General features: G+C 42.6%; 1 protein-coding gene across 1 annotated transcript in view; it reads left to right on the top strand.

Annotated features, from left to right (window-relative positions):
- LOC126291426 (dehydrogenase/reductase SDR family member 11-like) overlaps positions 1–15,276 on the top strand; it is a 362,658-nt gene that overhangs the window by 346,372 nt on the left and 1,010 nt on the right. Inside the window, exon 5 of the mRNA XM_049984942.1 lies at positions 11,041–11,193. Within this exon, the coding sequence (XP_049840899.1) occupies positions 11,041–11,193 (153 nt within the window). The remainder of the gene's footprint in view (positions 1–11,040; positions 11,194–15,276) is intronic.

Below are 15,276 nucleotides of genomic sequence, written 5' to 3'. Positions count from 1 at the left end.
ATTATCAAGGTTTGAGTGAGTTTAAACGTGGATTTATAGTCGCCTCACGAGATATGGGACACAGCATGTCCGAGGTAGCGATGAAGTCGGGATTTTCCCATACGATCATTTCAAGACTGTGCCATGAATATCAGGAAACCGACACCGTTGCGGCCGGAAAAAGATCCTGCAAGAACGAGACCAACGACGACTGAAGAGACTCGTTCAATGTGACAGAAGTGCAGCCCTTCCGAAAATTGCTGCAAATTTCAATGCTGGGCCATCAACAAGTATCAGCGTGCGAGCCATTCAACGGAACCTCATCGATACGGGTTTTCGGAGCTGGAGGCCCACTCGTGTATCCTTGATGACTGCACGACACAAAGCTTTACACTTCGCCTGGTCCGATCAACGCCACCCTTGGTCTGTTGATGACTGGTAAGATGTTGCCTGGTCGGACGAGTCTCATCTTAAATTGTATCGAGCGGATGGACGTGTACGGATATGGGAGACAAGCTCATGAATCCATGGATCCTGTATGTCAGCAGGGACTGTTCAATCTGGTGAAGGCTCTGTAATAGTGTGGGGTGTGTGCAGTGGAGCGGTATGGGACCCCTGGTATGTGTAGACACGACTCTGGCAGGTTGTAACGGATCCGTGATCCCACAAGCATAGACGCTACTGTCCGACGCCAAGGTCGATAGTAGACTGCGGTCGATTGTCGAGCGCTGCAGAAGGCAGTGAGACGAGTGTCGAGAGGAGTAGTACTGGAGAGAGACGAGCGAGCGGTGGTGCTGGAAAGACGGGCAGGATGGATGGTCGAGTGAGCTGTAAACGGTGAAATTCACCGGAGTGTGACGAGTGAGCGCGTCCCCCTGATCGTCGTGGGGTTGAGCCTCACTGATATCGATTCGCGAGTGATAGGAAACAGAAAGTGACAAGTGCCCAATTACGTGTTTCGCGTCAACCGCGTCGGCCATGGATTGCAGTGAGGATTGTTGTGAATGTTAACCACCAGCATTGCGTGTGACGAAGTACTGAAAATCAGCAACCAATAAAAAGATATAACTGTAATTAGACGTGTAAGGCGAAGGTAGCAACTGCCTCAGAATTTGTGTGTTAGTAGCAAATATAGATCAGTTTGTACATAGCAACCTTTATGGTCCTTAATAATAGACAAATTTTCAATCATTCCACAATACAGTCTCAGAACAGCCGCACTCGGTTGAAATACCCCCCAAAACCACACCAGAAAAACCAATAGCCTTTCATGCAGTAAGCACACGGTCATATAATCATAATAATTGTTTGGCCTTCGGTAAGTTATACAAAACTCAATAAGGAATTTTAAACGGGGATGTTTCAAGGTGACACGTGCGAAAGCATCCTTTATTATCACCTGCGTCCATTTATGACCATTGTGCATTCCGACGGACTTGGGCAATTCCAGCAGCACAATGCGACGCCCCAAACGTGCAGAATTGCTACAGAGTGGCTCCAGGAACACTCTTCTGAGTTGAAACAATTCCGCTGGCCACCAAACTCCCCAGACATGGACATATCTGGTATGCTTTGCAGCGTACTGTTCAGAAGAGGTCTCCACCAACTTGTACTCCTACGGGTGGTCAGCCCTGCAGAATTCGTCGGCGTCAATTCCCTGCAGCACCACTTCAGACATTAGTCGAGTCCATGGCGCGTCGTGTTGCGGCATTTCTGCGTACTCACAGGGGCCCTACATTATAATAGGTAGGCGTACCAGTTTCTTTAGCTCTTCAGTGTATGACATAATAAAGGAGATGGTATTATACACAATCAACTAACGTATTGTACATGTTCCATTTCTCACAAGGAGTAAGAAAGTTATAAATAGTGTGGCAAGAGTCTATTGAGAAAGGTGAGTCAGTTTAGTGGAATGAGAGAACTTCAAGTTTTCCGTAAATAAAATACTATGTTTAGAAGACACTAAACGATTTTTTCACAAAGGTTGCTTACACGTAACTTTAAGGATGACTATAATCACCCTAGAGATAATCTAATAACAACAGTCACCGCAGTCAAAAAATTGGTCTGGCTCATAAATTTTCAGTTTAAAAGTTTAAAAAAAAATTCATGAAGTTGAGGACCATGAAATGAAATGTTTAAATTACTTAAGTGAGACAGAAGAAGATGGGACAGTGTAAGAAGCATTTCTGGCGGTTAAAAGAAATGTTGTATATTGCATTATTGTCAATAGTGGACATAATAGGAAAGAAACCCAATTTTGTTCTGTCACGTATAGTCATAAGAAAACAAAGAAAGAAGATAAACACATTTGTACAAGATAAACACAAACAGAAAAGCAAAAACAAAAGACCTTACAGAATATTCCACATCAATCACTAGCGTTTTTTCTCATTGACACCTAGCACAACACATTGTACACTCCTGGAAATTGAAATAAGAACACCGCGATTTCATCGTCCCAGGAAGGGGAAACTTTATTGACACATTCCTGGGGTCAGATACATCACATGATCACACTGACAGAACCACAGGCACATAGACACAGGCAACAGAGCATGCACAATGTCGGCACTAGTACAGTGTATATCCACCTTTCGCAGCAATGCAGGCTGATATTCTCACATGGAGACGATCGTAGAGATGCTGGATGTAGTCCTGTGGAACGGCTTGCTATGCCATTTCCACCTGGCGCCTCAGTTGGACCAGCGTTCGTGCTGGACGTGCAGATCGCGTGAGACGACGCATCATTCAGTCCCAAACATGCTCAATGGGGGACAGATCCGGAGATCTTGCTGGCCAGGGTAGTTGACTTACACCTTCTAGAGCACGTTGGGTGGCACGGGATACATGCGGACGTGCATTATCCTGTTGGAACAGCAAGTTCCCTTGCCGGTCTAGGAATGGTAGAACGATGGGTTCGATGACGGTTTGGATGTACCGTCCACTATTCAGTGTCCCCTCGACGATCACCAGAGGTGTTCGGAAAGTGTAGGAGATCGCTCCCCACACCATGATGCCGGGTGTTGGCCCTGTGTGCCTCGGTCGTATGCAGTCCTGATTGTGGCGATCACCAGCACGGCACCAAACACGCATACTACCATCATTGGCACCAAGGCAGAAGCGACTCTCATCGCTGAAGACGACACATCTCCAATCGTCCCTCCAATCACGCCTGTCGCGACACCACTGGAGGCGGACTGCACGATGTTGGGGCGTGAGCGGAAGACGGCCTAACGGTGTGCGGGACCGTAGCCCAGCTTCATGGAGACGGTTGCGAATGGTCCTCGCCGATACCCCAGGAGCAACAGTGTCCCTAATTTGCTGGGAAGTGGCGGTGCGGTCCCCTACGCCACTGCGTAGGATCCTACGGTCTTGGCGTGCATCCGTTCGTCGCTGCGGTACGGTCCCAGGTCGACGGGCACGTGCACCTTCCGCCGACCACTGGCGACAACATCGATGTACTGTGGAGACCTCACGCCCCACGTGTTGAGCAATTCGGCGGTACGTCCACCCGGCCTCCCGCATGCCCACTATACGCCCTCGCTCAAAGTCCGTCAACTGCACATACGGTTCACGTCCACGCTGTCGCGGCATGCTACCAGTGTTAAAGACTGCGATGGAGCTCCGTATGCCACGGCAAACTGGCTGTCACTGCCGGCGGCGGTGCACAAATGCTGCGCAGCTAGTGCCATTCGACGGCCAACACCGCGGTTCCTGGTGTGTCCGTTGTGCCGTGCGTGTGATCATTGCTTGTACAGCCATCTCGCAGTGTCCGGAGCAAGTATGGTGGGTCTGACACACCGGTGTCAATGTGTTCTTTTTTCCATTTCCAGGAGTGTATATGAATTAACTGGCCCTCCTCGTAAGTGGTGACGCCTTTGAATGTAGTTAAGCATATTCCTTAACATATTGTCCAGATAAGCCCGTAGGATGTTATCCCATGCCTCCATAATGCCCTATAAGGTCTCTGGTGGGACAGGACGATTCCAAACCATTCGTTTCATCAAAATCCATGCATTCATAGTGCAGCTGAGGCCTGGAGAATGTGCAGCACATTCGATCCGACTGATTCTATGCCCCACAAGGGAAGGGTTCACAATATAATCACGAAAGAAGCGTACACTGTCGCCCTCCGGCGAGAATCCCGCTGCAATGTATTCATCAAATTGGAGCCTCAGTGGGTGCAACGATGTCGCCCCCACGCGTCACACCAGTCATCCTGCGATGTACTGGCTGTCACACAGGATTCCACCCCAAAACACGATGGAACCACCTTTGTAAGGTGGCGGCCTGCGACGCAGTTGAGCCCGTTGCCGCCGCACACGAATGTCAGTACTGTCAGGGTGGGGGCTCCCACCAGAAGAGAGTGACGAGTGGCAGAGCTGCCTAGTCTTCCCGGACTGCGTTGCTGCCCACCCTGAACGAACAAGAGCCAGGGCAGGTGCCACGAGTGGCGGAATCCCTGCTTATGGAGCCTAATTCCCATCGGCTCTCTTGACGTCTGCACTCTTGTAGCTGTTAGGAGCTGCCGCCGTAAACGTGTAGCGTTGCGTTGAGGGCTTCTGTTTGCTGTTATTCACAGGTATCACTCCTTCACAGTTATCGTTTTCCTTCCGCTGATGCTTCTGTGACGATCCCCAATTGATCCTGTAGATGGAAACTTATTCCAGATTCTGGAGACGTCACTTTAACTCAAAGTGACATTCGCTGCGAGGTTCACTTGTCTCCTTTCCTGCTCGGTGACTATACGGAGCCTCAGATACTGTGTTGTTGTTGTCCGAACCACACTCAAGCAACACAATCTTCGCAACGCCACAAACTACTGCAATATTTACAGTTCAAACGCATGCCACCGGTAACTGAGTGGTCAGCCGGCACGGTAGCTCAGCATGTTCGGTCAGAGGTTTACCTGCCCTCTGTAATGAAACAACTGAGTTAATAGATCAACAACGACCTTACAAGGGTGTCTTACGACGTCCGCTCCGACCAGAGACAACGAACTAAATCGAAAAAAAAAAGCGTGGTCAAAGCGACAAAATGTCAGTCCTAAGGGCCCGGGTTCGATTCACGCCTGGGTCGAAGATTTTTTCCTCTTAGGGACTGGGTGTTGTGTTGTCCTAATCATCATCATTTCATGCCCATCGACGAGCAAGTCGCCGAAGTGGCGTCAAATGGAAAGACTTGCACCCGGCGAACGGTCTACCCGACGGGAGGCCCTAGCCACACGACACTTACATTTTATTTACGTCAAACTCTTGCCATGGGGTGCACATGCTATCCCCTCACGATAGAAACATGGCCTATTTCCTCTAGCATTGTATTAGAAATTAACCATTCTATTGCTACCATAACGCATTCAGGAGCTCATCGTTCAATATAAAAAAAATTGGATTATTCAACACTTACTTTGACCACAGTGTTTTGACAAACAAAATAAGCAATTCTTTAGTTTTTGAGCTACTGAATATAGATTTGAGAGCATGGAAGGGTAATAATGAGACTGTTATTGCTAAGGAAGGAGAGGAACACAACATTCAGCCGTAATCCCATTAGTTCTTGTTATACTTGCAAATCTGTATTTCTGTCAGTGCATTGTCGTTGCAACTCAACACACACATTGTCCTTCTACCCATGCACCAGTAAGAATATATGGTGACATGAACTGCCGCAAGTCTGTTGAGTTGTAACGAAAAGGCACTGAAGACGACTTTTTATAGCCGAAATATACAGATCTGCAAGTATATTACGTTCAATTAATCATCTTGTGTTCTTGCAGTTCTTGTTATGGCTGTGCTCGCCTAGAAAACAGGACGAGGAATCCCGCCTTACGTAAGAAGACATTTCACTGTTTTGTTTCACCCATACATGTATCAGCACTTTTCTGCTATCTTCAGTAGGTTATTTTTTATTTTCGAACTGGAAAATTGGTTTTATATATTAACATATAGCGGAACTTTTGGTGCATAATATTTATAATTATGAATGAATAATTGTTGTAAAATATTTATGTTCATAGTGCACAGTTGAAATATGTATTAAAGACCTGATGCAATGTGTGTTGTTTATAACATTATGTCAAAGTTCTATTTATAGCTTAATTGGCAAAAAGAGTGGCTGTGTGTATTAGTTTACGTACCTTACATGATGCTATTGGATATTTAGTTTGGTAGTTATTCTGCTACACAATCTACAACTTCTAATCTACAAACAGCAAAACGTAATTTTTATTTTTATGTTTATTATGCATTTACAATCGGAAATGAGTATATATCCATTTTTCGCGTGTAACTTAAGGTTTTGTTGTTGTGGTGCTTCCTCATATGTTGTTGCACGAAGTGGGCAAGCTGCTTTCGTGACCTATGGTCAGATGACACTGCACTTTCTCCTGTTTTTCAAATCGTAGGCAGAGTTTTCGCCGCCATTACGTGTTCTTGTGGCTGTGCAGTACTCATTTGTTTCGTAGCGTATTTGGCTGGGTGAGGCGCCCGAGTTTGAAGTGTATCTGGCGTCTGTGGTGTTTGGTCTGTGTTTGTGTTAGTGTGAGTGTGCGTATGCTTGTGTGTGTGTGTGTGTGTGTGTGTGTGTGTGTGTGTGTTCAGGACCGGGAGAAAAATGGTTCAAATGGCTCTGTGCACTATGGGACTTAACATCTATGGTCATCAGTACCCTAGAACTTAGAACTACTTAAACCTAACTAACCTAAGGGCAGCACACAACACCCAGTCATCACGAGGCAGAGAAAATCCCTGGCCCCGCCGGGAATCGAACCCGGGGCACTGGGAGCGTTAGAGAGTCTGAGAGAGAGAGAGAGAGAGAGAGAGAGAGAGGGGGGGGGGAGGGAGTAGTTTTGTCGTGGATGGTATTTGTACTGGTTCTGTATGCTATGTTGAAAATTTGGAAATTTGTGGTAAGGTCTCATGGGACAAACTGCTGAAGTCATCGGTCCCTAAGCTTACACACTACTTAATCTAACTTAAACAAACTCACGATAAGGACAAGAGAGCCACCCATGCCCGTCGGAAGGAGCCACACAGATCGTAACACGACACCTAGGACCGCACGGGTTCTATGTTGAGTCCTTGTTTCTTTAGAGTATTACCCACCCTGTGTGTGACTCTGTTGTTGTAAGTCATTATGTGCATTTGTTTGCTTACTGTCTGCTGATTTGTTGTGTGTTGTGTTTTGTTTGTGTTTCCGTGGTTATGTGTTGTTGGTTTTTTATTTTGTGGTTTATTTTGTCAACTCACTTTGCATCATATCCATCCTCCTATGGAGTTGTTTTATTGTGTTCAATTCTTGTCCGTAATCATATTTGTTCATGGGTATTTTGTTCAGTCTGTATAGTAAATATCTGAATCTGGCTTCTTTGTGAGTTATGGGGTGAATGGCGTGGTTATGAATAATGGTTCTCGTTATTGTGGTTTTTCTCTACCCTTGATGACTGCACGACACATAGCTTTACGCCTCAACTGGGCGTGTCAACAGAGACATTGGACTGTCGATGATAGGAAACATGTTGCCTGGTCGCGTCGGACAAGTCTCGTTTCAAATTGTTTCGAACGGATGGAGGCGTGCGGTAATGGAGACGACCTCATGAATACATGGATCCTGCGTGTCAGAAGGGGACTGTTCAAGCTGGTGGAGGCTCTGTAAAGGTGTGGAGTGATATGGGACCCCTGATGCGTGTAGGTGCGATTCTGACGTGTGACACATACATAAACATCCTGTCTGATTATCTGCATCCATTCATTCCCATTGTACCTTAAACCGAACTTGGGTAATTCCACCAGGACAATGCGACATCCAACAAGTGGAGAATTGGTCCATCTTATTTCGGGCTTGCATTCGGATCTTGTTTACATCTTGGCACGATATTTCGGCTAACAAACATGCAGCCATCTTCGGTGACTATGAGACTGAAGATTACTGGTGCGCGTCGTTCCATATATACCAAAAATTGGCGCGGCGGCGCCTGCGCAGTGGAGAAGGCTAACACCGCGCCCCTATCTAATATGTCGCTCTCCGCAGCAGAAGCGGGCAGCGCATGCGTAGTGGTGTACCTGCATTCGCGCTGTCTGTCGTAAAGCGCCTTCGCGCAGCTGAGGCGCGGTATCGAAAGTATAAAATCAATTTTCGTCAGCCGTCGCACTAGATGCAGACCAATATCTCTGTGAAGCGATTAAAGAAATTACAGGATCCCATGCTTTATCCATCTGAAAGCCGCTGTCTCGATTAATAAGATCTTCTGTCAATCGTATCTCCACGGACTCCTTGATAATGGATTCCCAAAAAGATCTAGTTGTCGCTAAAATTTTTGTTCCACAATAATCCATGGAGTGTCCCGTCGAAATACAGTGTTCTGCTATGGTTGATTTGTTGGGCTGTAGTAGACGTGTGTGGCGCTCATGCTCCACGTATCTTTCCCGTACTGTGCGACTAGTTTGGCCAATTTAGGATTTGCCACATTGACAGGGGACCTCAGACCCAGATCGTCCTTCACAGAGCCAAGCAAAGCCGATATTTTCGCAGGTGGTCGGAAGATCACATTAACACAATGCTTCTTTAAAATCCTTCCTATTTTAGAGGAGAGGTTCCCCACATACGGAAGGAACGCTCTGGGCCTGACCACCTCTTTGTCTTCTTCTTCTTATTTCTCTTTACATTTCTTCCTTGTTACAGCTGTGCGGATTTGCCGTGTAGAATATACATTCTCCCTGAAGACGGATTGCAAATGTTCTAATTCTTTGTGAAGGCTGTCCTTATCAGATACCACATGTGCCCGGTCTACCAGAGTACGCAGCAAGCCCATGGTTTGTGCAGGGTGGTGGCAGCTTGTCGCCTGCAAGTACAGATCTGTGTGTGTGGGCTTCCGGTAGACGCAGTGCTCCAAGGATCCATCGATCCTGCGATTGACAAGGACATCCAGAAACGGCAGACATCTGTCTTTTTCGACCTCCACGGTAAACTGAATATTCTTGTGAATGGGATTCAGATGTTTTAAGAATCCTGCCAGCTTTTCTTCTCCGTGGGGCCAAACTACAAATGTATCATCCAGAAGGCTTTCGGTTTAATTTCAGCCTACTCGAGTGCCTTCTCCTCAAAGTCCTCCATAAAGAGGTTTGCTAGCAGAGGGGACAAAGGCAACACCGTCAACTTGTTCAAAATATTCATTATTGAATAAGAAATAAGTTGAGGACAGGCAGTGATGAAATAATGCTGTTATGTCGGCTTTGAACCTTCTGCTAATGAGTGCCAGTGAATCCATCAGTGGAACCTTAGTAAATAAAGAGATGACATCAAAACTCACTAATAAGTCAGAATTGTGGAGTTGGAGCGACTTCAGTCTACTAATAAAATCGGCGGAATTACGAATGTGGTGTGGACACTTGCCCACATAAGGTCAGTAACGAAGGCAGATGTTGTGCTAAGTCGTAGGTTGGCGCACCGACATTACAGACAACAGGTCGTAATGGTGGTCCTTCTTTATGAATTTTCGGAAGACGGTAAAGCCTCGGTGGAACAGAGCTATGCGGTTTCAGTCTTTTAATGACTTCAGGTGGAAGCGTAGAAGAGTTTAACAAAATTGTCGTTTTTCTTTCTACTCTGCTCGACGGATCCTTATCGATCTGTCGATATGTCGATTCACCCAGGAGGCTATAAATCTTCTCGTTGTAGATGTTTCGTGGAAAAAGTACCGTCGCATTGCCCTTGTCCGCTCGGAGAACCACAGTGTGGGGATCTTCACGTAGTTCGCGAAGTGCAGCCCTTTCGCTAGAAGAAATGTTGTTCTTCAGAGGAGTCGCTTTCTTAAGTGCACCGCATGTTTCACGTATGATTTCTTGAGCTGCGTCGCTGGGAAGGGGTCTAACGGCTTTTACAATAGCACTTATTAAATCTGCGAATGGTGGAGTCTTAGGTGTAGGACCGAAGTTAAGTCCTTTTCCGAGTACAGACAGCGTCGCATTGTCCAAAACTCCATCCGTGAAATTAACCACGGAGCGTCGAAAAGTGCCTTCTTGCGGCGATGCTGTCGATAGACGTGCAAACTTCGATGACTGCCTAGAAGATGACTTGTTGTGAGCCCAGTCCGCTTTGGCCCAAGTGACTCCGTCAACCCACTCCCAGGTGAAAGAAGGAAGACTGGATGTTATTTCCAAATGAAGGTGATACAGTTGTCTTGAAATCAGATCCAGTTCACGGCGAGTGAAGCAAATCCTCTCCTTTACTAGAGCCAGGCTAGCCTTCCGAGTTATATTCCTGGCGGCGGCGGTCTTGATGAAATGTGTCACTTTGGCAAACTTAGGGATAAAGCCATTGTCCCGACACTGATTTTATACTTTCGATACCGCGCCTCAGCTGCGCGAAGGCGCTTTACGACAGATAGCGCGAATGTAGGTACACCACTACGCCCGATTCTGCTGCGGAGAGCGCCAAATTAGATAGGGGCGCGGTGTTAGCCTTCTCCACTGCGCAGGCGCCGCCGCGCCAATTTTCGGTATATATGGAACGAAGCGCACCAGTAATCTTCAGTCTCATAGTCACCTGAAGATGGCTGCATGTTTGTTAGCCGAAATATCGTGCCAAGATGTCAACGTGATCCGGCTGCAAGCCCGAAATATGATGGACCAATCAATACGCCGGGAAAACTTCAAGATACTCAAGTCGAGAATTGCTCAGAGTGTCTTCAGGAATACACTACTGAATAAACACTTCCACTAGTGAGCAAACTCTCCAAACATGAATTTTATGGAGCCTATATTGGATTGCTTGCAACGTACTGTTCAGAAGAGATTTCCAGCCCCTTGTACTCTTACAGATTTATCGACAGCCATGCAGGATTCATGGTTTCACCTCCCTCAAGCACTATTTTAGACATAAGTTGAGTCCATGTGACGTCATGTTGTAGGTAGGTGTACCAGTTTCTTTGGCTCTTCAGTGTAAAACCTAATGAGACTGCGACTGACTGCTGTGTGCCCCTCCTTCCTTACAATGTACTATTGCTGTGCACAACGGTTCCTGGCGGAACCATAGTTGTTTAACTGTTATTTCTGTTGGCAGAGCGTGTCTCCTGGACTGGTGAAGACAGACATCTACACGGCAGCTCTTGGGCCTGAGTTCTCCGAGCAGGTGTTCGCTGACAAGCCGCACCTCTTGCCGCAAGACATAGCTTCGCTGATCTCCTACCTGCTGTCTGCACCGCCACACGTCCAGGTTGTGCCCTAGTTTTGTTGACAGTCACATGCGTAGACTGCTTTCATATCTTAAAATATAGTCTCTTTAATTCGCTACACTGTCTCTACAGAATTAAGATTCTTTTTCTAACTTCGAAGGGGTATCATAACAAATGAGGAGTTAAAATAGTGAATTCATGATTCGAAGGGTGAGGGTTGTCTCTGAGAAACACAATAAATTTAAGGAGACACTTTTGATAATGGATGCCAGGTTGTACTTTGTCACGGATGTAGCTTACAAAAGCAAGAAACACCCAATAATCGAATGATAAAATGTGCCATAACACTGAACACACTACTGCTTGAACAATGAAACGGAAGGACTTTGACTCTCCAGCTAATGGTTTAGAAATAGTATGCAGTAGTCGCTGACCTGTCCAGTGGTCTACATGTTATTACATAGCTATGACATTTGAAAGAATCTTGATATAAATAATGGCTCATTTAGGTAGCTACATACGTACCCACATGGACAGGAAAATTCTTAAAGTGCAACATGATACTTACCATTTCTTACTGCACGTTCAAGGCCATTAAAGTAAATAGGGATTCAGAATGTGGCGTCATTCTTGGGATATGAATGCTGCTAATTTCCTTATATACCTATTGAGCCACAAGTAAAGTCCTATTCTTTCTTCATTTTTGTAGCTGTGTATCCTAGTTTCTTCTTCTTGGTGGCAATTTTGACCTTCTCATCATTTCCTTGTCCAGCCTAATGTTCTTCAAGTTCAATCAAATGACAAATTCAGTCTTCTCTGCAAATCTCTGATAAAATGTCGTTCTCTATCTCCTCTTATACACACTACTATTCGTTGCAAGACAAGAAGACAAGATAGAGGATAGGAACACAAAAATGTAGTCATCACAAGTCATCACTATCATCAGCTGTGTTAGTAATGTAGGGGAGTAACTTTACAAGTTTTAAGAGGCTCTATTGTCGAATACATGTTTAACTCCACAACCCATTCTGAGCAATAAAAATAGAGTCTCTAGTTTTTTAACACCTCAAATTTGCTTGTAATTGTCGTAATCGTATTTCTTATAATCTATTACAATCTTAAATTTTTCATTGCATGAAACATTCAAACAGTGTCATACACAAAATAGAATGTCATTCTGTTTCTATCCATGAGACTCTTTCTCAGGTGTACTATCCCCTGAAGGACTCATCAGAGTTATCAACAGATTTCATTTCTCACTGTCTGTCCTGTTGGAACTGTACTCCAAAATTTACATAAAATAAAAGAATCAATGTTGCCTATAGACATATCTGTATGATGTGTTTGATTATGTATTTCCTTTTTATGCTAAAATGCTACATGATCCATAAATGGATTTCCATATCGGTATTAGTAGTTTATAAAATTAATATTCTACAAGGTGACTTTCTTATACTTACCATTTTCTACTGGCACAGGAGATTCTAAAACTTTGCAGATAGTGGACACAATACAGACTTCGGTCGATTTAAATAAAAGAAAATATTTATTTTAAACTTAAATAAATATTTTAAAAACAGATACTGTAGGAAAGAGATTCTGCAGTTTCATTTCTAATTTCAGTACATTATAAAACTAAAACAGAATACTAGCTAGAACTTTACTTTCGTAATTACGCGTAATTTTTAGATGAACCAGCATTTTACAGAATGTCTTGGGTGTGATAGTACTAAATTATGGATTTCGTTGGTATTTTTATCGTATTGCACTTATACTACTGTATGTAAAGATAATCTTACTTTCGTTTTTGATGTCTTATTATATCAACTATACATTTTACAAAAATAAGGAAGTGTTATATAGTAACTTGAGAGTAACAGTGAGAATATTATCAATATTTTAAATTGTACTAGTATTCAATTACTATGTTGCTAGTAATCATATATTGAAAGAGTGTGCAAATGAGTATCAGATAGTATCCATTCAAAACTTAGTGCAATGCAATTTTGATCTATTGTGAAGTTGTGTCTTTTGTTGGCATCATCAGTCAACTGTTATTGGCTAATTGACTAACTTTTCCTCTGTATTTAATTTGGTGAAAGTAAGGAAAGCATTAAAATAAAAACCAGCAAAAGAATAAAAAATAGGTGCCATATTGCTCTGCAGTATAAAACAGTAGAGGACAGCAAATGTATGACACGGTTATGTAATGCTTGTACAGTGAACTGATGTTGTACTGACTTAAAAAGAAAAAGAAAATAACTGGACACACTAAAGAAAGGAAGACTATAATAATGAAACTAAAGAACAGAAGATATTAAAAAGATGAACATTTAGAAATATTGAATGACAAAGACTAAATTGATACTATTGCTTTTTTAATGTCACATATGTTATAAGGAAATGAAAATGAGCCCATTTCTTGTATTTTAAGGTACAATGTAGTCTGTCTTCAAAATAGATAACAAATAATTTAAAGCAGAATGAAATTTTGAAAACACTATTTATAGTTTGCAGTGGATTTTTATAAATGTAACTGCAGGTGGTGCATTACAAATCTTGTGATTTCCAAACTGAGATATGTTTGAAATACATAATTCGTGTTGATTCAGCTCAACTTGAGGCGAATATATATAGTTAAAATATGTGTTTAATATGTTAAGTGGTTCAAATATATTTTTCTCTCTCCTTGTTGAAATAAGTGGAATGAAAGTCCATGTTCCATTTTTCACATTTTTAAAACCCAGTAAGACCTAAATGTATCATCAGATAATGGTAAAGAAATTTATTAAAAGATATTAAGAAATATGTAAAATTATAATAATTATCCTTAATTGTCTTTTGCAGAACCAAAAGCAAGCTTTGTAGAAAGGTAATTATAAATAAGTTGAAATTCATAATTAGATAGTGCCTATAGTTGTACAGGATGTAGAGTACCCAAATATGGTGTGACAGGAAAAGTCATTAAATAGTTTTATTCTTGAAATATAAATCTGTAACCACTAAACATGAAACAAACAGTAAACTGACAATATTAAAATATACATTTAAAAATTAAATGACTAATTGCTGTGTCATAATGTCTGAAACAATATTTTTAACTTTTTTAGAAGACACTATACAGCAGTAAAGTATCATTTAATAAATTACTACAGATACTTTTATTACCAAGACCAAATTTTCGATATATGTAGATTACTGTTGCTACTCCAGTACAGTAGATGTGGAGTCTATGTAAGAGTTTCTTTGCATTGTTTGGGTTCACTGTAATTACTCTTTTAGTCTTGAAATGCACATTATTTCATATTTTCCATATTCTATGGATGGAGAATTGTGGGTTTTATCCTTGTAATAATCACCCTTAGTGTTCGTGTTTCCTTCCACAGTACATCACAAGTGTCTGTAGTGTTAATTACTATTCCACATCCACATGATTAGAGCAGTAATTATTCATCAGTATTTTGTACCCCATCTTATCCCAAACAACTATCAATTGCAATTTTAATTACATTCAGAAATATATCCACTGATGGTTTTATTTAATATTGTTCTCCTCTTGAAACATGTGCTTTGGCATGCTACTTAAATATATCACAGAAACAGTGGTCAGTATAATGTTATTATTAGTGAAGGAAATGTGCATATTCTTCCCTCCCATACCTGATGCAGATTTTGTTTATACATAGTTTGTAAATGTTGCTACAATTTGAAAAGGCCCAATACTTTTATTTTGAATTCACAGTAAGATAAGAGAAGCATCTACCTTTACCCAGTCACAGAATACCCTAAAATTTCTTGGTGATGGAGATAACTTATGTATTGCCCCACTGATCATCAAATAACTTTATTGTCACTCGATTTTTTATCTGTCTTTGTGAAGAGTTAGATATTATTATATTTATCCACAAAATTTGAATGACAGAACAGAAACTACCAATATCAAGTTTCATGAGTCTAGACATTATCTATGGAGCACAACTTAGTCTTTACAGATAATTTATTGAAATTGTCTCCATCGTATAAATTAATATAAAGGCTAACTAGTTTCAACTACTAAGCAGACTTCATAAGAACTAAAGACCAGAAAAGACAGAATACAGGTAATTACCAAAAAATATGAAGCA

This window comes from Schistocerca gregaria, chromosome 9 (assembly GCF_023897955.1).
Source record: "Schistocerca gregaria isolate iqSchGreg1 chromosome 9, iqSchGreg1.2, whole genome shotgun sequence".
NCBI classification, from domain to species: domain Eukaryota; kingdom Metazoa; phylum Arthropoda; class Insecta; order Orthoptera; family Acrididae; genus Schistocerca; species Schistocerca gregaria.
The sequence above is the reverse complement of the archived record's forward strand: the minus strand, read 5'-3'. Positions and strand labels throughout refer to the sequence as shown.